Raw genomic sequence first — 21571 nt, 5'->3', positions numbered from 1 at the left:
CTCAGCCCCGCGGGCACGCCGGCGCAGGGCGCTCGCACGCCGCAGGCAACCACCACCGGCTGCGGCGCTGGGGCCGACGACGAAGGACCCTGGGACGGCGGCGCCGGGACGGGTCGGGCTCCACGTCCGTCTCCTCGCCCTCGCTCGCCGCGTCGCCGAGCCGCAGGCGCTCGCCGTACCGCCGGGACGCCTTCACGTACAGCGGCTTGATCTTGCTGCTCCGATAACACAAGACCGCACGTATTGTGTTACCATACGAGTGAGGTGAGAACCACAGATGCGGCTGCGAGTGAAGCCGGAGACGAGAGAGAGGCGAGTAAACCCTAACACATTTTTATCCGGGCGAACACGGGCCAGGCTAGCCAGCGAAGTAAGTTATCTATGTTTCGATCGGGCCAGGCCACGGAGTCAGTTGGGCCCGCCTCAGCCAGCTTCCAAACTAGACCAGACAACCAAACATAATGTGCATGTATCAAATGGGCCTGGTCCTGAGTTAGGCCAGCCAACCAAACACATTCGTAATGTAATGTAACGTAACAACAACTGCAAATTAAAATCTGCTATCTCACCACTGCTCTAACAGTCTAACTCAAATGAATTGCTGACTACTACTATACTAATTAATTGCAATCCTGCTTGAGCTTGGTTCCATCACAGCTATCGTAGCTCCGGGTACTTGAGCTTGGTGACGGTCGAACCGGAGAAGGTGGAGTCGTCGTCATCGTCCAAGAGCAGCAGGTTGTCCATGACCATGTCGTGCGACCTCATTGTCCCGCCGGACCTGACGCTCGCAGCCGCGGGGGAGAAAGGGCAGGCGAGCGCCCTGTCGCTGGTGGTCGTCTCCGCCGCCGCCCGCTCCAGCGCCAATGCATCCTGGATCTCCTTAACCACCTCAGGCATGCAGGGCCGCTTCCGAGGCTCTGCGTCGATGCACCGGACCGCCGCCTCGGCGATCTTCCAGACGGACTGCACGTCCTGGTACTCGGCCGCCGTGGAGATGGAGGGGTCGATTATGGCCTCGATGTCGCCGCTCTCGTAGTAGAACTTGGCCCACGGCCCGATGTTGCGGAAGTTGTCCCCGAAGGCGATGGTGGAGATGGGAGGACAGCCGGATATGAGCTCCAGCAGGATGATGCCGAAGCTGTACATGTCGCTCTTCTCGGTCAGCTGCTGAGAGACGTAGTACCTGCATTAAGGATTTTAAATATTAGAGCACTGTCAGCACCACTACAAGGGACATTGCAGGCATAACAAGAAGACGATCAGAGCGAGCACGAAAAGAGGAAGAAGCCGAGGTGTCACAACCGAAGCTGATGATGCAAGGAGCGCGCAAACCACGTATGCGACACGGCAAACGTTCAGTTGTCTAGGCGGAGTGGGCCATATAAGCTGGCGTGTACCGCACGAAGAACTATTCCAGAAACAAAACACCGAATCGAACGTGGCTATGTTCATCACCTACCTCTCTCTCCTCCTCTCTTCTCCGCTCTGTATTCTTCCCCTTCCAACACTACCAAAGCCCTAACACTTAAGCCCGTAGACCATGCCTCTCCCTCCTCCCGGCTCGCCGCCGCCATTTCCGCCCCCCGCCCAGGTCCTCCGCTATGCGCAACCCCCAAGGCCAGCTGCCTCTGCTCGAGGTGAGCCTCTGCCAGAGCTCGCGCGGCGCGGAGTTATTGCGTCGGATTTGCTCCTCCCGCGCTCAGTTGGTGGCCGGGATTTCCTTGGTCCTCGTCGCTCCAGCCTCGCTGTTAATGGGATGGGACATCTGGGTGTGGAGGCGGAGAAGGGCGATTCGGACCCGCTGCTCCTGGATTTGCTCCGCCGCCCATGCCTCGCTCCTGCACAGCTACTCCCCAAGGCTACGTCGCCCTGCCGTGCCAACCAGTCCCTGCTGGCAGGTTCAGGCCAGCTCCCTGCCGTTACTCCTGCTGCGGATCTGGGGAAATCGGATAGGTCTGGGGAGCTCATTGATGGTGACGCGGATGACTGGGAAGTGGTCAGACCTCCGTATTGGTGGAGGAAGAACAAGCCTAGGCCTTGCCCGAGCTCCAATTCATCACACGAGGAAAGAAGAAAGAAGTTCCTGAAGCACGTCGAGGGTAAATGCTGCAACTGTTTCGCTACCAACCACAGAGCTTTGAATTGCACTAACGCAACCAAATGCTGGAGATGTCTCTTGGAAGGGCACCAGGCGGCTTCCTGTCCTGTCCTTAAAGGGGAACTTGGGAGGACCTCATCTCTTCCCACGCCAACCAGTCCTACTTCTCCTGCAGCCCCTTTCAAGTCTCGTTCTTACGTTCAGGTAGTGAAGAATCCTCCTCTGCCCATGGCTGCCTTCCCAGGGGACCCCCTTGCCCGACCTGTGAGGGTGGATTGTGCGATCTCGGCTTCGGGAGCGATTGAGGCTGCAAGAGATGAATTGGTGGGCAAGACTGTGGTCTGTTCGCTGGAGGGGAACAGCCATGACTCTGAACCAAAGCATGTGGAGGAAGCTCTGTCAGAGAGGCTGGGAATCAGAGACCGTAGGTTTCAGGTATTGAAACACTTCCCAGAACAATATCTCATCATCTTCAGTAGCTCTCATGACCAACAGCTGGTTCTTCACCGAAGTCGCATCAACCACCGTGGCCGGGTCTTCACCTTTGAGGCATGGAATGAACAGAGGTATGGTTCTGTCACCCGTTGGGGTTTTCATCTTAGGCTCAGGTTGGAGGGTATCCCAGTGCATGCTTGGAATGAGAAGGTGGCAGCTCTGATCATCGGCTCTCACTGTGCTACCCACTTTGTGGAGGAGGAGTCTAGTTTTCGCAGGAGAACTAGGACCTTTGATTTGTGGGCGTGGTGCTCCGACCCTTGCTTGGTGCCACGTGAGGCTTGGCTGACCATCACTGATCCAGACAGTGGGGTAGCTGTCCATCCTGTGAGGCCGGTTGGCATCAAACATGGCCTGCTCTACAAGGTGCTTATCCACATGGAGGTAATTGAAGATCTCAGTTTTTCCCTGGGTGGTGGTGGGGGGCCTGGCAGGAAGCGTCGCCGGGTGATGGAGTGGCATTATGGCGTCCCTGACCACCTGGGGGAGCGTCGGGAGCGTGGGCGCCAGTTGGAGCGCGGCAACCGCTCTTGGCGCCAGGGGGGCGACGATGACGATGAGCAGGACGGTCATGGAGGTCGCCGTCACCGTAGTCGCTCTGTGTGGGATCGAGTGTCCCGTTGCCATGGTTCGATCAACGACTGCTACTCCTCCTCTCATCGCCAGGGGGAATGGTCTCGCACTCCTGCACAATATCATCGCCAGCATGCTATTCATCATCTTGCCTGGGGCCAAGGTGCTTTCATGCCCAACTCCAAGCTGGTGTGGCGCCCCAAGCGTCTCTCTAACAAGAAGGTCTCCTTTGCTGAGCCCTTGGTGCACTTTATTGAGGAGAAGGCTGCAGCACACCCTTCTGCTATCATCAAGCAAGGTTCTGTTTCTGATTTTTGTATGCCTTATCTTGGGGATGCTGTTTTTAATGTTTCAGACTGGGCTGACCCAATGATTGATGAAGTCTCTTGTGGTTTGGATGCTGCAGATTCTCAGACAGCTAGGGTGGCCAAGCCTGTGCAGGTGCTGCAGTCCACCCAACCCATGGAGGACGTGGCGTCTCCTACTGTGAGCACTGGACAGCTCTCTGCTCCTCCGCTAGAGGTACCTTCCATCCCTAGCCTTGATGAATTTCTTATGTCAATCACTAGGCCGCTCCCAGATCCAGTCCTAGGTAGCTGTCCAGTCCAAACAAATCAGCATGTCCCCCAGTTGACTGGTGCTGCCTCCATTATTACAACAGCAGCTGAGGAGTCTTCGCCCTATCCCTTTCATAACCTTCCTACCGAAGATCAAACTTGCAATAATAGTGCGCAGAATTTACCTCTCACCCTGCAAACTGTAGATCCCTCTTGCAGTAGACAGTCTAGTGGTGCTTTTGCTGGAAACCCGCAGCTTTCGAGTCCCATTCAACGCAAAAGCAGCAGGCTAGCAAAAAAGGCTAGGAATAGAGTCGGCAAAGGAGCACTTCAAATAGCTGAAGATCTTTTGGTCAAAAAATTAAATTCGACATCTGATCGCAATGAACTATCTGTATTATCTGAACTTGACGTTGTTGAACAACTTTCGCAGCACTTTGATCGCCCACTGACCAAAGGCAAGGCGGAGGCAATTATTTCACTGGCCAACCTCGGCACGAAGGAGACGAACAAGATGAAGAAATCTACCAGGGCGACGGTGGCACCAGTCGATGCAGTGGAATTTGTGGCGTAAGGCCATGTCATTGGGCCAGTGGTGTGTGGTAGTAGTTTCCCCTATGATGTGTCTCCAAGGAAGTTTGTGTTCATGGCTTAGTGTTTGGTGGTCTATTATTGCCAGTAGCGAGTGTTTGTGTCCTTTGTGTTTCTGGCTTTGGATTTGGGATGGCCTGCCTTATATGGGGCTCCCCAGCCCGGCACGCCCCTCCTCTCCCTTATTTGTATGGCAGCGCAACTGGTATTTTATTTTCAAATGAATAGATCAGACTGCAAGATTTTATGCTGGAATGTGCGTGGGTTGAATGGTGCTGCAAGACGTGCCAGTGTGCGTAATCTTATTTCTTCCTCTGGGGCATCTGTGGTGTGTTTGCAAGAAACAAAAATCTCACAATGGAATGACTTCCTTCTGAAGGAAACCCTTGGTCAAGCTCTTGCCTCCCAGACAGTGTGCCTTCCGGCCAACGGGACTGCTGGGGGCGTCCTGATTGCAGCCTCTGACCAGCACTTCTCACTTAATCACCTGTACACTACAGAACACACTATTACTGCAAATATTTGCTCCTTAGCAGATAATACAAAATGGTCCATCACGGGCGTGTACGGCCCCCAATCCGATGAGGACAAAGTGAATTTTCTTGCAGAATTTGCTTCCATCAAGCTGCTTACCAACCCCGCGTGGATTGCCTTAGGGGATTTTAATTTGATTTGCTCAGCAGGTGATAAGAATATGGGGAGGATAAATCATAGGATGATCCAACGGTTTAATCGCACTCTGGATGATCTACAATTAATTGAACTTTCGCTCAATGGGAAACGTTTCACTTGGAGCAATGGCCATGACACCCCCACTATGTCCAAGATCGACCACTGCTTTGCCACTCTTGAATGGTTGGATCTGTTCCCACGTTCCGACCTGCAAGCTATCGCCTCCCTCATCTCAGACCATTCACCACTATTCCTTCAAGGGGACGTCAACTTTGATTTCTATCGGGGTTTCAGGTTTGAGGCTTTTTGGACAACAATGCCGGGGTTCCTTGATCTGGTGGAGCACAACTGGAATCAGCCGGTTCACACTAGTGATGCTATTTTGAGAATGCATATTAAGATGCGACGTCTTGCAGTAGCCATCAAAATTTGGAAGTCCCAACATTGTGGTAATCTGCAACTGCGATTGGCCATTGTTCAAGTTGCCTTATTGTGTTTAGAGAAGGCACAAGAATTTAGACAGCTTATTCCGCTAGAGTTGGAGCTTCTTCGTTTCTTGAAAAATAAATCATTGGGCCTGGCTGCCATGCAAAAGTCTAGAGCAAAGCAGCATTCTTGCTTAAAATGGATGCGTTTGGGGGACGCTAACACTAGGTTTTTTCATCTTCATGCGAATATTAGGCGGAAAAAGAATTTCATCGGGGAGCTGCATTCTAACGCTGGTATCGCTTTGACCCATACAGATAAGGAGGAGGTGGCTTTTCAGTATTTTAAAAATCTGTTAGGATCTCACTCAGCTAGGGAGCAGGCGTTGAACTGGTCTTTTCTTGGTTATGAGGCTTCAGACTTGAGTGACTTAGAAACCCCCTTTTCTGAGGATGAAATAAACAAAGTTATTCGGACAATACCTTCCCAGAAAGCTCCAGGTCCTGATGGCTACATTGGATTATTCTATAAAAAATGCTGGAGTATTGTTAAGACAGATTTGGTCAATGCTCTCATTGGATTCTATAATCACCGCACTTCTAAGCTCCATCTTGCGAATGAAGCAAACATTGTTCTCCTTCCAAAAAAAGAGGGGGCACTCTGCCTTGCTGATTTCAGGCCGATTAGTTTGATAAACAGCTTAGCGAAGGTTCTAACAAAGCTGCTAGCAGAAAGATTAGCACCTAGGCTTGAGCAGCTGGTGTCCAGATCGCAGAATGCCTTCATCAAAGGGAGGAGTATACATGACAACTTTCTATATGTACAGAGAGTCATCCAAAAATTGCACAAGAATAAATGTGAAGCACTTTTCATCAAGCTTGATATTTCCAAGGCGTTTGATTCTGTCAGCTGGGCTTACTTGTTAGAAGTCCTTGCGATTCTTGGCTTTGGTGCAAGATGGAGAAATTGGATTGCTGCTCTCCTCGCTTCATCATCTTCTCGTGTGCTTATGAATGGAAAGCCGGGTAGGAGAATTACCCATTTGAGGGGACTCCGGCAAGGTGACCCCTTGTCCCCTATGCTCTTTATCCTCGCCATCGATCCTTTTCAAAGAATTATTGAGCGGGCGATCCAGTCAGGAATCCTTTCGCAAATCGTTCCATGTCCGGCAACCCTTAATTGCTCTTTGTACGCTGACGATGCGGGTATTTTTGTCAAACCAGTTGAGGCCGAGCTCGGCGTCCTCCAAAGTATCCTGCAAACTTTCAGTCGTTGCTCGGGGCTTAAGTTTAATCTTAATAAGACGGAAATTTTTCCCATCCGTTGTCATGCAGATATGGTCGAATCTTTGCCCATGTGGTTCCCGGGGAAGCTGGCTTCATTCCCGAGTAGATATCTTGGGCTCCCCCTGCATTTGAGAAACCTCCGAAAAATTGATGTGCAGCCACTGTTAGACAAGGTGCGGGCTAGACTTTCGGGATGGAAAGGGAAACTATTATCTAAGGCTGGACGATTGACTTTGGTTAAAACAGTGCTATCAGCTCAGCCAATTTACCACTTGACTGTGTTCCCTGAACAGAGGTGGATTTTCAAGCAAATTGACAAAATTCGTCGTAGTTTCTTGTGGAAGGGAGAGGAACCAGAAAATATTTCTGGGGGACACTGCCTAGTCAGGTGGCCGTTAGTGAAGCGCCCTTTGAACCTAGGTGGTTTGGGAATCGTCGATCTGGAGCGTTTTGCAAGAGCTTTACGACTTCGTTGGCTTTGGTTTGAGTGGAAAAATCAAGAAAGAGCTTGGGTCGGTTTGGACATTCCCTGTAGCAAGGTTGATCGGGATCTCTTTCATGCGTCTACAGTGGTGACAGTGGGCAATGGGGTTAAAGCCTCTTTTTGGCATTCGTGTTGGATCGATGGCACGTCGGCACGATTGATAGCTCCCACGCTCTTTGCCAAGTCCTCACGGAAGAATATTTCAGTTCTAAAAGCCACAACAAATAACAGATGGATCTTCCACATTTCTCCAGTTGTTGGGGCCAAGGAAATTAGAGAGTTTGTGGCTCTCTGGGAAGCTCTACGCGAGGTGCAATTAAATCCAGTGATTGAGGACGCCATTTACTGGCGCTGGACCAATGATGGTGCCTATTCAACCAGGAGTGCCTATTTGGCCCAATTCATTGGAGGGTATGCCAAGTGCAATCTATTACCAATTTGGAAGGCGAAAGTGGAGCCAAAATGTCGTTTCTTCGCGTGGACTCTGTTGCATAATAAGATCTTAACAGCTGAAAATCTCCAGAAAAGAGGTTGGAGTAATGATCCGATTTGCAGACTTTGCAAACAAGAACCAGAAGCTATAACCCACTTGTTCCAAAACTGTATCTTCACTAGGGCGGTGTGGGCGCAGCTTTCTCATTGGCTTGACCTCGCGTTGCTGCCAGGGATGGCACAATCTTCGTCAATATACACTTGGTGGAACAAGTGCAGAGCCAAAGTCGATAAATGCTCAAGGAGAGAGTTTGATGGTTTGATCATCCTTTTCTGGTGGGAGATTTGGAAAGAGCGGAACCGCAGAACCTTCCAAAGCCTAGAGAAGTCAGAGTGTGTGATTGCAGGGTTAATAAGGATGTTTTTGGGCAGCAACGAATTGCTAATTCTTTTGACTTTGGTTGCTAGTGTCTCTGCGTAGCGTTCTTTATCTTTTTTCTCATTCTTGAGTTCTTGGGTGGCTTTTTCGGGAGCTGTTTGGCTTTTAAGTGTCTGTAAGTGTGTTCTCTTTTTCCTCTTAATAAAGCTTGGACGTGGCATTTCTCTTGCCGCGTCTTTCAAAAAAAAAAAGCCCTAACACTTGGTATCAAAGACCGTCATCCAGGATCCATTCATCATCGTCCCTCGTCATCCTCATTCTAGCACCATGGAGACCGCTGACGCAGCCACCCGTAGGCTGCTCGATGAAATGCAGCTGATGGAAGCCCGTCTTGTCAAGCGGAGTCGTGGCCGCTGCGATGGTCTTGAGCGGCGCCTCGATGATCGCTGCGATGAACTCTAGAATCACTTCACCAATCGCTGTGATTCCATCCAACAGCAGCAAGTCGACGTCGCCGCTCTCCAAGGCGAAGAACCGCTAATGGCGCTCGAGATGATGAAGACCGAAACCGACCTCTGACGCCCCAACTTAACATCGACAAGCGCGTCGGCGACCTCGAGTTGGAGATTACCCGGGTCAACCGATTTCTCGAACATGAGCACCGCCAAACATCCTTCGGCAAACCGGGTATCTTCGGTGCATATGATTCAGCGTCCGCGCCCCCACCTGTCGGACTACATCACGCCGACGGGCATTTAAGCCACCGCATCGACAATTTTCACCGAGAGCGCGAGTGTGCAACCCAGGCTCACGGCCCGGTCAAGTGTACGTGTGCTAACCATCCATCTCGGATTTCTGGGTTCATGCCTAAGCAATTTCTTCCTCGTGAGTCCATGCGTGATGGGGGCATCACCGCATCAGGCGCACGGGGGTTTACCCAAACTCAATTTCCCATAGCTTGACGGTTCACAACCGCAACTATGGAAGACCAAATGTGAAAATTATTTCGAGATGTATGAGACAGACTATTACATGTGGGTGAAAGTGGCTACGATGCATATTGTGGGGCGAGCTGAGTGCTGGCTTCAGTTGGTGGAACGCAGCTTGCGTCAGTTGTCATGGGAGGAGTTTTGTAGTCTGATTCACGAGCGCTTCGACCGTGAATAACAAGAATCCTTGATACACCAATTATTCCACATTAGACAACTAGGATTAGTGCCCAATTATGTAGAGCAGCTTGCCTCTTTAGTGGATGAACTTGCAGCTTACGAGTCTAGGACTGATCCTCGCTATTACACCATGCGACCTCGAAACCTCGATACTTCTTGTGCGTTCGCTCTTGTGCAGGAGGAGGCCAAGGATTCCACACGGCGTCGCCGGGCTGAGCCTTTCTCCAACCGAACGGCTTGGTTGAATGCGAGTTCGTTGTCTGACTGTGCTCGTCTGGATCGATCCATAGAACGGCTGACTGCCAGTGAGAAGCCTCCAACTGACAGCACTCGAGCCACTAGTGTTGCTGACCAAGTGGCATCATTGAAGAGTTACTGTCGAGCACTTGGATTATGTGATCGATGTGTAGAGAAGTGGTTCCAAGGGCACAAGTGTGCCAACACGGTGCAACTTCACGCCATTGAGGAAGTCTGGGATTTGCTCACCTTGGATGAAGCTACAGTGGAAGTCATTGAACCGACAGAGCAACTGATGATGGTTGTATCCCTGTCTAATGCAGCATGGTCCGGATCTGACACGGTATCAACCATGAGATTACAGGGTCAGATTCAACAACATAATCTCTTGGTTCTTATTGATTCAGGGTCTTCACATACTTTTCTCAATGACAGTCTTCAACCACTATTGTCTGGAGTCCAAGAATTGACAACACCAATTACAGTTCAGGTTACTAATGGCCAAGTTATTACCTGCTCACACCACCTTCCAACAACTCAATGGACCATGTAAGTTTATCAATTTTCAGCATATCTCAAGTTTTTGGCTCTACCATCGTTTGATTTGGTGGTTGGTATGGAATGGTTGCAGCGATATAGCCTGAGGAGAGTGGATTGGACAAACAAGTGGATGGCTATTTCTTACCAGGAAAATACTATCTACCTTTAGGGTATCAGGTCTTCCTTACTAGTGGGAATGGTGGTGGAATTATTGTTACTATCTGAAATATCATTATCCACATCTGACTCTAGCATAGCAGCAGCTGCAGTGGATTCCAGAGTGCAAGATGTACTCGGCAGTTATCCTAGCATTTTCACCGATCCAGTGGGACTCCCACCAACCCGCCCGTGTGATAATTCAATTTCATTGATCCCCGGTGCCCAGCCGTTCCACATAAGGCCATACCATTACCCTCCAACCCTCAGATGAAATTGAAACTCAAGTTAAGGAAATGCTATCCTAGGGGGTGATACAAAAGCGCAGCAGTCCCTTTGCATCTCCAATTCTCTTGGTCAAGAAGAAAGACCACTCATGGCGATTCTATGTTGATTACCGTTATTTGAATGCCATGACGGTGAAGAGTAAATACCCCGTGCCGATATTCGATCAGTTGATGGATGAGTTGGTCTCTGCTCGCTAGTTCAACAAACTTGATCTCAAAGCCGGACATCACCAAATTCAGTTGTAACCTGGTGAGGAACCGAAAAAAGCTTTCCAAACACACTTCGGTCATTTCGAGTTCCGAGTGATGGCTTTTGGGCTTACGAGAGCACCTAATACATTTCTTGGTGCAATGAATGACACTCTAGCTCCAGTATTACATCGATGTGCATTGGTTTTCTTCGACGGTATCCTTATATACAGTCCTACTGGTTTTCTAATATCAACATGCCCTCCGATAAGCGTTGGTTGATTGTTGGGGACTTTAACCTAACCCGTAGGCCTGAGAATAGAAATTCTGCAGGGGGGACATTAATATGATGCTGGCCTTTAATGAGGCAATCAGCCAGCTAGATCTGGTGGAAATCCCCCTCCATGGCCTCTCCTTTACTTGGTCGAATAAACAAAGGGAACCCCTTCTCCAGAGACTCGATTGGTTTTTCATGTCGCAAGAGTGGGCGGTCAGTTACCCTGATACTCTCGCTACAACGTTGCCCAGGGATATTTCAGATCATGTGCCCTGCTTGATTTCTTTTAAGTCAAAGATTCCTAAGCCCAAGATCTTTAGATTTGAAAATTTCTGGTTACAGTTTGACGAGTTCATGACAATTTTTCAAAATTCGTGGACGGGTATGCCAAGCATTTTGGACAAAGCGAAGAATTTAACAGCAAAGTTCAAGTCCACCAGAAAGATTCTAAAAAATTGGCAGCGGTCCCTGCCAAAAATTGACAAAACTGTGAGCCAAATTAAGTTGATTATTGAATTTATTGATCTTATCGAAGAGCATCGAGACCTTTTGATTGAAGAATGGAATTTCCGCGAGCTTTTGCAACTCAAGGCTGCTGAGTTGCTTCGGCTTCAAAAAATCTATTGGAAGCAACGGGCCTCCATCAAATGGGTTACGGATGGAGATATCTGCTCCAGATTCTTTCATGCCCATGCAACGGTAAGACATGGCCGCAATAAAATTGCGCTGCTCGAAGATGACAGTGGTGCAGTCTTTTCAGAGCATGACCTCAAAGCCAACCTGCTCTGGAATGCGTTCAAACAACGACTGGGTTCCTCCGATTTCGTGGACAATGTCTTTGATCTTCCTAGTTTGATTCTCTGCAACAGGGACTTACAGTGGCTTGATGAGCCTTTTTCAAAGCAAGAAATTGATAGTATTGTGGCGGCCCTTCCTTCTGATAAATCCCCGGGACCTGATGGGTTTAATACTAACTTCATCAAAAAATGCTGGCCGATTATTTCACAAGACTTCTATGACTTATGTGATCAATTCTACCACGGAGATGTTTGCCTTCGAAGCATTAATGGCTCTTATATTGTTCTGATTCCGAAGAAGGATAATGCCAGAGTAGCGGGCGATTTCAGACCAATCTCTCTTCTGAATAATAGTATGAAAATCATTACTAAGCTGCTGGCTAACCGGCTTCAGACTGTGATGACTTCCCTGGTTCATAAAAATCAATATGGCTTCATCAAAGGAAGAACCATTCAAGACTGCCTGGCCTGGGCATTCGAATATATCCATCTTTGCCATATTTCAAAAAAAAGAGATTATTGTGCTCAAATTGGACTTTGAAAAGGCGTTTGATTCTCTAGAGCATGAGTTCATTCTTCAGGTGTTGCTGCACAATGGCTTCGGCCCCAGATGGCTTAACTGGATTAGGGACATTCTTCGGTCTGGCACGTCTTCAGTTCTTCTTAATGGTGTACCTGGGAAAACTTTCCACTGCAAGCGTGGGGTCAGGCAGGGTGATCCACTCTCGCCTCTTCTTTTTGTTCTCGCGGCAGATCTGCTTCAAAGCATCATAAATAAAGCGCGGCGGCAAAACTTGCTCAAGTTACCATTGCCAGAGAATTGCGGTCAAGATTTTCCGATAGTCCAATACGCGGATGACACGCTGCTGATTTTGGAAGCTTGCCCTAGACAGCTATTCTTTCTAAGAGCTGTCCTGAACTCTTTTGCTTTTTCAATGGGGTTGAAGGTGAATTACAACAAATCAAGTATGTACCCCATCAACGTCAGTCCGGCTAAAATGGTGATCCTTGCTGGAACTCTTAACTGTCAGATAGGTTCAATGCCCTTTACCTATCTGGGTATCCCGCTGGGGCTTGCAAAACCTAAAATATGCCACTTTTTACCACTCATTCAGAGGATTCAAAAACGACTTTCATGCACTTCTGCCCTCCTCTCGCAGGCTGGCAGGCTCGAGCTTGTTAACTCGGTTTTCTCAGCTCTCCCGACTTTTTTGATGTGTACGCTGAAGATCCCGGTGACCACGATTAAGAAGATTGATTCCTATCGGAAGCACTGTCTCTGGAGGGGGAACGACGTCAATTCAAAGAAACCGGCGCTAGCTGCCTGGAGTATGATTACCCAGACAAAAAAAAATGGGGGCTTGGGAGTGGTAAGAATAGAGACTCAAAACAAAGCCTTGCTCCTGAAGTTCTTATACAAGTTCTTCAACAGTCACGATATTCCCTGGGTTAACTTGGTCTGGAGCAACTATTACAGGACAGCCAGGATGCCTGGCTGCTCGAAAATTGGCTCCTTCTGGTGGAAAAGCTTACTTACGTTTGTCCAAGATTACAAGGGTATGGCTGCCCCAAAAATTGGAGATGGAAGAACCATTCTATTCTGGGAAGATATGTGGAATTCGGGCATCCCGGCTAATCAATTCCCTGAACTATTCTCCTTTGCCCGCAACAGCAAACTGTCCATCAAAGAGGCTCTCCAAAAAGAGCAACTTATTGAAATTTTCCAGCTTCCTCTGTCGGTTCAAGCTCATGAACAATTTTTAGACTTAGATGCAACCTGGGGCCAAATCATGGTAAACAGCACAAACGATTCTTGGAAACTCATTTGGGGAGCAGACATTTTCTCTACAAAAAAAACGTATAAGCATTTGATGGGTCAGGCCCAGGTTCACCGGATCTTCAGATTGCTCTGGAAAAACAAGTGTCAACCAAAGCACAAGGTCTTTTTTTGGCTGTGGCTAAAAAACAGACTCAATACAAGAGATCTGCTGAAAAGGAAGAATATGAACCTAGAGTCCTACACTTGTGAGAACTGCATCTGGCAAAAGGAAGAAACTCTTTACCATCTTTTCCTCAAGTGTAACTTTTGCAAAGGCCTGCTGGACTTCTATTGGTTTGACGTCTCCCAGAATTGCTAATCCTGAGGCCGCGGCAGTAAACCTAATGCAACAACTCAATGTTCCATTCTCTATGGAAATTGTCATTCTCATGAACTGGAGCATTTGGAAAACCCGCAATGCATGGTTTTTTCAGAACAAAGCCCCGACTGTGCAGCACTGCAAAAACGAGTTTGCAAGGGAACTTCATCTTGTCATGCTGAGGGCTAAAGGCCGTTTTGATTCGACAATTCCTGCATGGCTTCAGCTTTGGCAGTAGACCTCGTTTCTTTTCCTTTTCCCGTTGTAGTTAGGCTGTTTTACCCTTTGTAATCTGCTTTCTGTCTGCTTCTAACTCTGTTATTTTAAAGTTTTAATAAAATTTTCAGTAGGGGCTCGCCCCTCCTGTCTTATCAAAAAAAATATACAGTCCTACTTTCGAATCCCATCTGCAGCATTTAGCCACTCTCCTCGAGCTCTTGCACAAGGATCAATGGAAGGTTGCCACGGATCCAGCAAAGTTGCAAGATATCAAACAGTGGCTTGTTCCCACTAACATCAAGGAAGTTCACAGTTTCCTCGGGCTGGCAGGTTTCTATCGCAAGTTTGTCCGCCATTTTGGGATAATTAGTAAGCCACTCACAGAGCTACTCAAGAAACACACCTTGTTTGTGTGGACCTCGGAGCATCAACAGGCGTTTGAGACACTGAAGCAGGCATTGATCTTGGCACCGGTTTTGGCCTTGCCAGACTTCTCGACCCCATTTTGCATATATACATATGCGTGTCATAGCGGCATTGGTGCGGTTCTAATGCAGAAAGGACACCCTATAGACTTCCTTAGCAAGGCATTGGGACCAAGGAACCAAGGAATTTCCACATACGAGAAGGAATACATGGCAATTTTGCTTCCAGTGGCACAATAGCAATCCTACCTCCAACTAGCTGAGTTCCATATATACACGGATCATTAGAGCCTGGCACAACTTAACGAGCAGCAGCTTCACACTATATGGCAGTAGAAGGTTTACTCAAAATTACCCGACTTACAATACAAAATCATTTATAAGCATGGATGCGACAATGCCACATCCGACACTTTGTCTTGCTGTCCTCACCCTTTGGCACATGTGCTACATGTGTCCCAATGTACACCGACATGGGTGCAAGAGATTATAGAAGGATATCAGCAGGACTCGCAAGCTCGAGAATTGTTAACCCATAGCTCACGGTTACATAGACTGAATCAGACTCTCCGTTCACTCTGAAGAATGGCCTCATTCGCCACAAGGATCGTCTGTGGTTAGTTAGCAATGTTGTGTTGCAAACCAAGGTTATTGTAGCGTTTCATAATTCATCACTCGGTGGTCATTCGGGGGTGCCGGTAACCTACGGAAGGGTGAAACAATTGTTCATGTGAAAAGGTATGAAACGTGACATCCATCGTTATGTGCAGTCCTGTAACACATGCCAACAGGCCAAGTCGGACCGTGCTCGATATCCCAGTTTACTGAATCCTCTACCAGTCCCACCTCAGGCTTGGCACTCAGTATCCATGGATTTTACTGAGGGACTTCCGAAGTCAAGATCAGTGGATTGTATCTTAGTGGTTGTTGATAGATTCTCGAAATATAGTCACTTCTTGCCTCTGGCTCATCCCTTCACAGAAGCAAAAGTGGCAAAGCTTTTCCTTGACAATGTCTACAAACTGCACGGTATGCCCTCCAGCATCGTTTCAGACAGGGATCGGATCTTCACCAGTGCTTTCTGGCAACAGCTCTTTCACTTATCCGGCACACAGCTGTGTATGAGCTCGGCCTATCATCCTCAATCGGACGACAAGACAGAAAGGGTTAACCAGTGCATTGAACCCTACCTCAGATGTTTTGTTCATTTATGCCTAGGCAAATGGTCATCTTGGCTTGCTGTCGCCGAGTTTTGGTATAATACCAACTACCACTCGGTCCTGGGACGTTCTCCTTCTGAGGTGCTTTACGGCCATGCTCCCCGACATTTTGGTGTGGATTCAGTGACTACCGTCGAGATAACGAATCTGAAACAGTGGTTGCAGGATCGAGAGCTTATTTCCAAATTGATTCAGCAACACCTTCTCTATGCTCAATCCTGGATGAAGCGCCAAGCGGATAAGTTGTGCTCTGAACTGGTCTTTAAGGTGGGGGATCAAGTATATCTCAAGCTGCAACCTTATGTGCAAGCCTCAATTGCTGCAAGATCTAACCAGAAATTAGCTTTCAAGTTTTTCGGTCCCTACACAATTGTGCAAAGGGTTGGACCAGTGGCATACAAACTACAGCTTCCAGCTTCATCACATATCCACCCGGTCATTCCTACTTTGCCTTTATTCTAACATCGGTCTGCAGGTGCCTCTACAGATCTTATCTCGTAGGACGATACGTCGTGGCGGGTCGATGGTTTCCCAGGTGCGTGTCGTCTGGTCCGGCCTAGATCCATATCTGGCCACCTAGAAAGACAATGAGGCTCTAAAGATGACGTTTCTGCACGCGCCAGCTTGGGGGGCAAGTGGCGTCCGAAGGAGGGGACTGTCAGCACCACTACAAGGGCATTGCAGGCAGAACATGTAGACGACCAGAGCGAGCCCGGGGAAGAGGAAGCAGCCGAGGCATCACAACTGAAGCTGACGATGCAAGGAGCTGCCGCGACGCGGCAACGTTCGGTTGTCTGGGCCGGAGTGGGCCATCTAAGCGTGGGCTGAGGCGCTGAGCCCAGCGACCGCTTAAATAAGGTGGCGTGTAGCGCACGAAGAACTATTCCAGAAACGAAACACTGAATCGAACATGGCTGAGCGATCTGTATTCTTCCCCTTCCTACACTATCAAAGCCCTAACAAAGCACGTCCTGTCCTGAGCAACAAGGTTGAGAGAGATGATTTGTACTCACTGCGGGTCCAGGTAGCCCATTGTCCCTCTCACGTTGGTTGACGCGTGAGAGTCCTTGCCCTCCGCTGCCAGCAACTTGGATAGCCCAAAGTCGGACACCTTGGCTCTCATATGCTTGTCCAGAAGGATGTTGCTCGTCTTGATGTCTCTGTGGATGATCGATGGCGTGCATCCAGTGTGAAGATACTCGATGCCTGCAACCATTTCATTTCATTTCATTTCATTTCATTTTCCTTGTGTGCATCTCGATTGATTCTAGCTAAGCTGCTTGGAACAGATGAAGAAGCTATAGCTGACCTTTCGCAGCATCCTCGGCAATCTCAAGCCGCTTGATCCAACTGATGTGCTTGTCGCGCCCTGCAAGTCAGTCAAATGACATTCAGGCGATGGAGGACGTGGATGGATGGATGGATAGATAGATCGATCGATCGATCTTACTATGCAGCTGCTCTTTGAGCGTTCCATTGTGCATGAACTCGTAGACCAGAATGTTTCTCCCATCCTCATGGCAGTAGCCTAGAAACGCCACTAGGTTCCTATGGTGTATCCTCGAGAGCAAGACCACCTCGTTCGAGAACTGCTTCTTCCCCTGGTACGAATCGTTGCTAGGCACCTTCACAGCGATCTCCTTTCCATCGCTCAGCTTCCCGTAGTACACTATCCCGAAACCCCCTGAGCCGATCCTGCTCGCGAACTTGTTGGTCGCCTCTTCCAGCTCACACAGGCTGTAGGGATGAGCCGTCTCGGTGGCGATCGACTGCAGCTGCTGCGTGCTTGGGTATTTCTGCAACTTGTTCTGCTCTGCAGGAAGCGCCTTCTCTGCAATGGTAGAGCATGCAGACATGAATGCAAGCTCGATAACGGACAGCAGATCGAGGAGAACAGACCTTGTGCTTGTGGTGAGGATGATGAATTCATGGCCTTGCGTGTCAGCATATAGCAACAGAGGGCGGCTGCAAGTAGCAAGGATGCTCCAAGCAGAGCAGATATAATGATGATGACATGCTTCTTCTTTTGCTTCCCTGCTGTTCCAAGGTACACGTTCCCAGAGTAGCTGAAAATTTGTTTACGTATTAGCAGAGATGATATCAGATCAAGAAATAAACTGAAGATATTATTGATCAAGAAAGAAACTGAACTTGAAAATAATGCTTCGACTTAGCAGAGCCTTGGGAATGGGTCCAGACAACCGGTTGTTCTCAAGGTACCTGAACAGTTGTTGTATTGGTGAATTGAAGGAATCTTAATTCAACCAATATATATACACATAGAGAGAGAGGAAAGGAAGGAAGTACACTATACTATTATACTTACAGCTCGCTCAGTTTTGGCAAGCTGCCAAAGTAGGAAGGAACAGTTCCGGTCAGTTGGTTGTTCTCAAGATGACTGCATGCATGCATTTTAACGAGAAAATTAAAGGAGAAGAGGACGATGATGAGCAGCAAAAGAATTGAAATGCTCACATGATGGATAGGTTGGAGGAGCCACTGAGATCAGGAATTGGGCCCGTCAACATGTTATTAGCAAATCCGCTGCAAAGAGAATTGAAATGCTGCTGACAGACAGGTTCAAATGGCAATCAATGCTAGGCTAGCTTATATACATACATCTCTGCTAAGCAGGGCAAATCCGCTACTTGGGGTGGTATGCTCCCTGTCAAGTTCTTTCCTGAAAGATTTCTGCAGATTCGAACAACCACCAAGCTAGGTCAGTGCGTGGCTTATTAGCTCCTCAGAGATGAATTAATAGGAATTAGCTGTACATGGAAACTACTCTTGGTTGCGCTTCTGAATTGCACTTGACCCAGGACCAGGGTGAAGGTAGGCAGGGATCACCGCCTTCCATTGCAACATCAGCCAAGGACGACGACGACGACGCCAGGGCCAGGCTCAGGGTCGCCATCACAGGTCCATCCGGTGAGCCGAGTTCCATGTGCATGTACTTGTATATCTCCAAGGCGTTGAGAATTGGCCCCTTGGACGAATCGTTGGTCTTCCTCAGCGCCAAGGACAGGACGAAAGGCAGCGAGATGTTGGGGAAGCCTGGCTCGTAGAGCCGGTACTTGCCCGGCGCGTTCTCGCCGATGTCCACCGTGGGCTTGCTCACGTCCGCCAGCCCCGGGATGTAGAGCTTGAACTTGCGCGTCTCCGGGACCAAGAACTCCTCGATCTCAGCCAGGTACGAGAAGGCCCAGCCGTTGCCCGGGAAGCCTGGGAGGTCGAGGCGATAGGTGAGCTCGCCCAGCGACCCGACCACCGCCGTCTGCATCACCTTCTGCGGGGGCCTCTCGCTGCCGGCCACGAAGACGGGCCTGTCGGTGGAGACGTTGACGGTGCCGGCGGCCACGTCCACCAGGTAGTTGGCCCTCCTCACCATGTCCGACTCCCAGATCCTGTCGTAGGGGTCGTCCGGGTACCTGACGGGGTCGGCGGTGGGCGCGCCGAAGTTGATCCTGGCGGAGAGGGCCAGGAAGGCGTCCGCCTCGTAGTCGGTGTAGTAGAGGGAGCCGTTCAGCTGCCGGAGCTCCAGCGTGGAGATGAAGGGCGTCCCCGTCCCCGTGGACGACAGGCAGACGCTGAGGGCGGGGTCGGCGGCGAGGACGACGGCCTCCCTGGTGACCACCTTGGAGTCGTCGTAGATGACGATGGTGGACCAGTGGGAGGCGCCAAGGTAAAGATCGAACTCCGGGAACACGTTGCTGCTGTCGAAGTTGCCGTACAGGAAGGTGGCGCGGACGAGGTAGCGTGTGCGGGTGCGGACGTGCAGCGTGTAGCAGTGCTTGCTGCTGCTGCTGCTGCTGGCGGACGGTGATGGGAAGTAGCGCAGCGTGGAGTACTGCGCGCGTTTCTCGGAGGGCACGGAGATGGTGGCCGTCTGGCCGAAGGGGAACCAGCCGGCGTCGCCCGTCCACTGCAGGCCCAGCTCGTCCGTGTAGTTGGTGGAGCCGCCGCAGTCGATGCTGACGAATCCTGTGGAGTACGTTACGTATTTGTTTTTGTTTTGTGCTACACAGTTGGGCTAACTGATCGATATCCACACTGAAGGCAATAACTCACCAGGCACCTGAGCATCGGAGGCGGTGAAGAAGACGGCGGCGGCGGTGACGAAGAGGAAGCACGAATAGGAGGAGGGATTGAGGCTGCTGCTTGATGCCATCGCTTTCAATTGCAATAATAATCGTATCCCTTCCTTCTTCCTTCCTTACAGGCGAAGTGAGTGAGTGAGAGACCGTACTCAACTCGATGCAAAGCAAGGGGAAGGGATGAGAGGAGCACAGACAGCACTAACTCCTGTCCTAACAAAGCATCAAAAGGTAGCAGAGCATCACCATGGACATGGATTGATTATATTATTTGGTCACGGCAAAAGCCCACAGCAACAGTAAAGCTGCTGCTGCTGCTGCTGCTTGGTTCAATTGAATGAATGTATGGGGCCAAACCAAATTAAAGGAGGGGACCAAGCAACTCAACAACAGAAACCAACAGTGCATAGGCTCCTCTCTCAACCATGCCCGGCAAATGTACTGCTGGATTGGGATTGGGATTGGGATTGGGACTGGGATCGGGATCATGCATGCCCACCAATAGCATGTTTCTTTTCTTTAGCGGATTCGCGGGTTCCTTTTGTGCTTTATGATGCCCATTCACATTTCACATGCATCTCCATGCCCACATTCATCAACTCGTAAAGGCAAAGCTACATATGAATATGACTACCACCACCGTACCCTCCCACCACCAACTCCAGTAACATCAACCAGTATTGGCATTTGACATGCAGGAGCACGGCCACGGTTGCTCTTTCTCATGCTATTCCAGCGACGCCAACACCAGGCAGATCTACGTACACCTAGCTTCGTTCTTACACCAACCAAAGAAAAGCTACCGCGCCTGCCTTTTACATCCCCTCATGCACAATCAGCCTGCCTGTTTGCGAGCACAGCTTTTAAAAGCATACCTTGCATGATTAAGAACATCTAGGCAGATGTTCTAGTAATTAGTAATGGTATATTATTATTATTATTATTATTATTATTATTATTATTATTATTATTATTATTATTATTATTATTATTATTATTATTATTATTATTATTACTACTGTTACTACTGTTACTGAACAACACTAACTATTTGCGAGAAGACCAAAAAACTAATGAAGTCAACAAAAACTGATAAGTCCTAGAAGTAGACTTGTGCTCCAAGCGATAGCCCACAAAATCAACATCAGAATAATTGCACAAAAATAGAACTAAAAAAAGAAGAGTACCATAAACCAAACTCAGGAGTAAAGCGCGAGTACCTCATAATCTTTTTCATAGTCTATCTATGAAAAGTGTGTGGGAAAGCCTATAAACGAGCGCACAGACACACTGCAAAATGTATATCTGGCCTCATCGTAGTCAAGTACAGGAGAGATCCAATCATGCTCTTATACTCCTTCTGGTCCACGAAGGCTTATCCCTATAAGCGTAATCAATAACGCAAGCAAGAACAGGAAGAATGCAATCAAAACTGCATTGATCACGAGGTGGGGTCTCACAAACCGATGAACGACGATATTGTTCGATGACAGATATGATCTAAGCAAAACCCAAACCCTAATGTGGCGGCGGCTGCTGTTAAAATAGAGGTTAGGAGCATGCACAACCCCTAGATGTACCTCTAATGGGCTCCAACACGATACACGACCCAACGGTCCAACAGACAAAGTCGCAACACCAAAACAGAATATGAGCGCTGAATTATGTTTATGATTCCTCTTGACTCCGGATGAATTTTAAGGTGGGACCAGTTGGGTTGGTTATATATTTTTCTTATCTTTCCAACCATATCAAGTCAGTCGCAATCGGAGTCTAGATGTGTTCTAGGCGTACATTTTAGTGCAGACTGGTCCTAGAACCTGAGAT

The 21571-nt window shown here is 49.0% G+C and overlaps 2 protein-coding genes across 4 annotated transcripts; one reads left to right on the top strand and one right to left on the bottom strand.

Moving 5' to 3' along the window:
• Nucleotides 1–447: 447 nt before the first annotated feature.
• LOC103650680 (probable LRR receptor-like serine/threonine-protein kinase At1g67720) lies at nucleotides 448–20165 on the bottom strand. 2 transcript variants are annotated; one of them, XM_008676243.4, is made up of 11 exons: nucleotides 19719–20165; nucleotides 18425–19631; nucleotides 18270–18341; nucleotides 18126–18194; nucleotides 17977–17997; nucleotides 17802–17870; nucleotides 17550–17716; nucleotides 17101–17481; nucleotides 16960–17019; nucleotides 16664–16856; nucleotides 448–1186 (listed from the first exon to the last, which is right to left on the bottom strand). In XM_008676243.4, the coding sequence occupies exons 1-11, from the start codon at nucleotides 19816–19818 to the stop codon at nucleotides 658–660; spliced, it is 2868 nt and encodes a 955-aa protein (XP_008674465.1). In that variant the 5' UTR covers nucleotides 19819–20165; the 3' UTR covers nucleotides 448–657. The 2 variants fall into 2 exon arrangements, with proteins under 2 accessions (XP_008674465.1, XP_008674464.1); XM_008676242.4 differs by having other exon boundaries at nucleotides 17977–18048; nucleotides 19719–20150.
• On the top strand, nucleotides 1383–4566 carry LOC111591133 (uncharacterized). Of its 2 annotated transcripts, XM_035966320.1 has the most exons (3): nucleotides 1384–3467; nucleotides 3576–3691; nucleotides 4160–4566. In XM_035966320.1, the coding sequence occupies exons 1-3, from the start codon at nucleotides 1544–1546 to the stop codon at nucleotides 4298–4300; spliced, it is 2181 nt and encodes a 726-aa protein (XP_035822213.1). In that variant the 5' UTR covers nucleotides 1384–1543; the 3' UTR covers nucleotides 4301–4566. The 2 variants fall into 2 exon arrangements, with proteins under 2 accessions (XP_023157762.1, XP_035822213.1); XM_023301994.2 differs by having other exon boundaries at nucleotides 1383–3691; nucleotides 4160–4318.
• Nucleotides 20166–21571: the final 1406 nt, after the last annotated feature.

The sequence above is a fragment of the Zea mays genome, chromosome 3, assembly GCF_902167145.1.
Source record: "Zea mays cultivar B73 chromosome 3, Zm-B73-REFERENCE-NAM-5.0, whole genome shotgun sequence".
NCBI classification, from domain to species: Eukaryota; Viridiplantae; Streptophyta; class Magnoliopsida; order Poales; family Poaceae; genus Zea; species Zea mays.
This window is presented reverse-complemented; position numbering and strand designations above follow the sequence as displayed.

What these genes read in the sequence shown, in the direction of transcription:
- LOC111591133 (XM_023301994.2), top strand. Translation starts at nt 1,544, where the DNA reads ATGCCTCTCCCTCCTCCCGGCTCGCCGCCGCCATTTCCGCCCCCCGCC. An exon ending in TCTCTGCTCCTCCGCTAGAG is followed by an intron (nt 3,692 to 4,159) that starts GTACCTTCCATC and finishes CAACTTTCGCAG; the next exon opens with CACTTTGATCGCCCACTGAC.
- LOC103650680 (XM_008676242.4), bottom strand. Translation starts at nt 19,818, where the DNA reads ATGGCATCAAGCAGCAGCCTCAATCCCTCCTCCTATTCGTGCTTCCTC. An exon ending in CAACCAAGAGTAGTTTCCAT is followed by an intron (nt 18,342 to 18,424) that starts GTACAGCTAATT and finishes TCGAATCTGCAG; the next exon opens with AAATCTTTCAGGAAAGAACT. An exon ending in ATGGGCTACCTGGACCCGCA is followed by an intron (nt 1,187 to 16,663) that starts GTGAGTACAAAT and finishes TCCTTAATGCAG; the next exon opens with GTACTACGTCTCTCAGCAGC.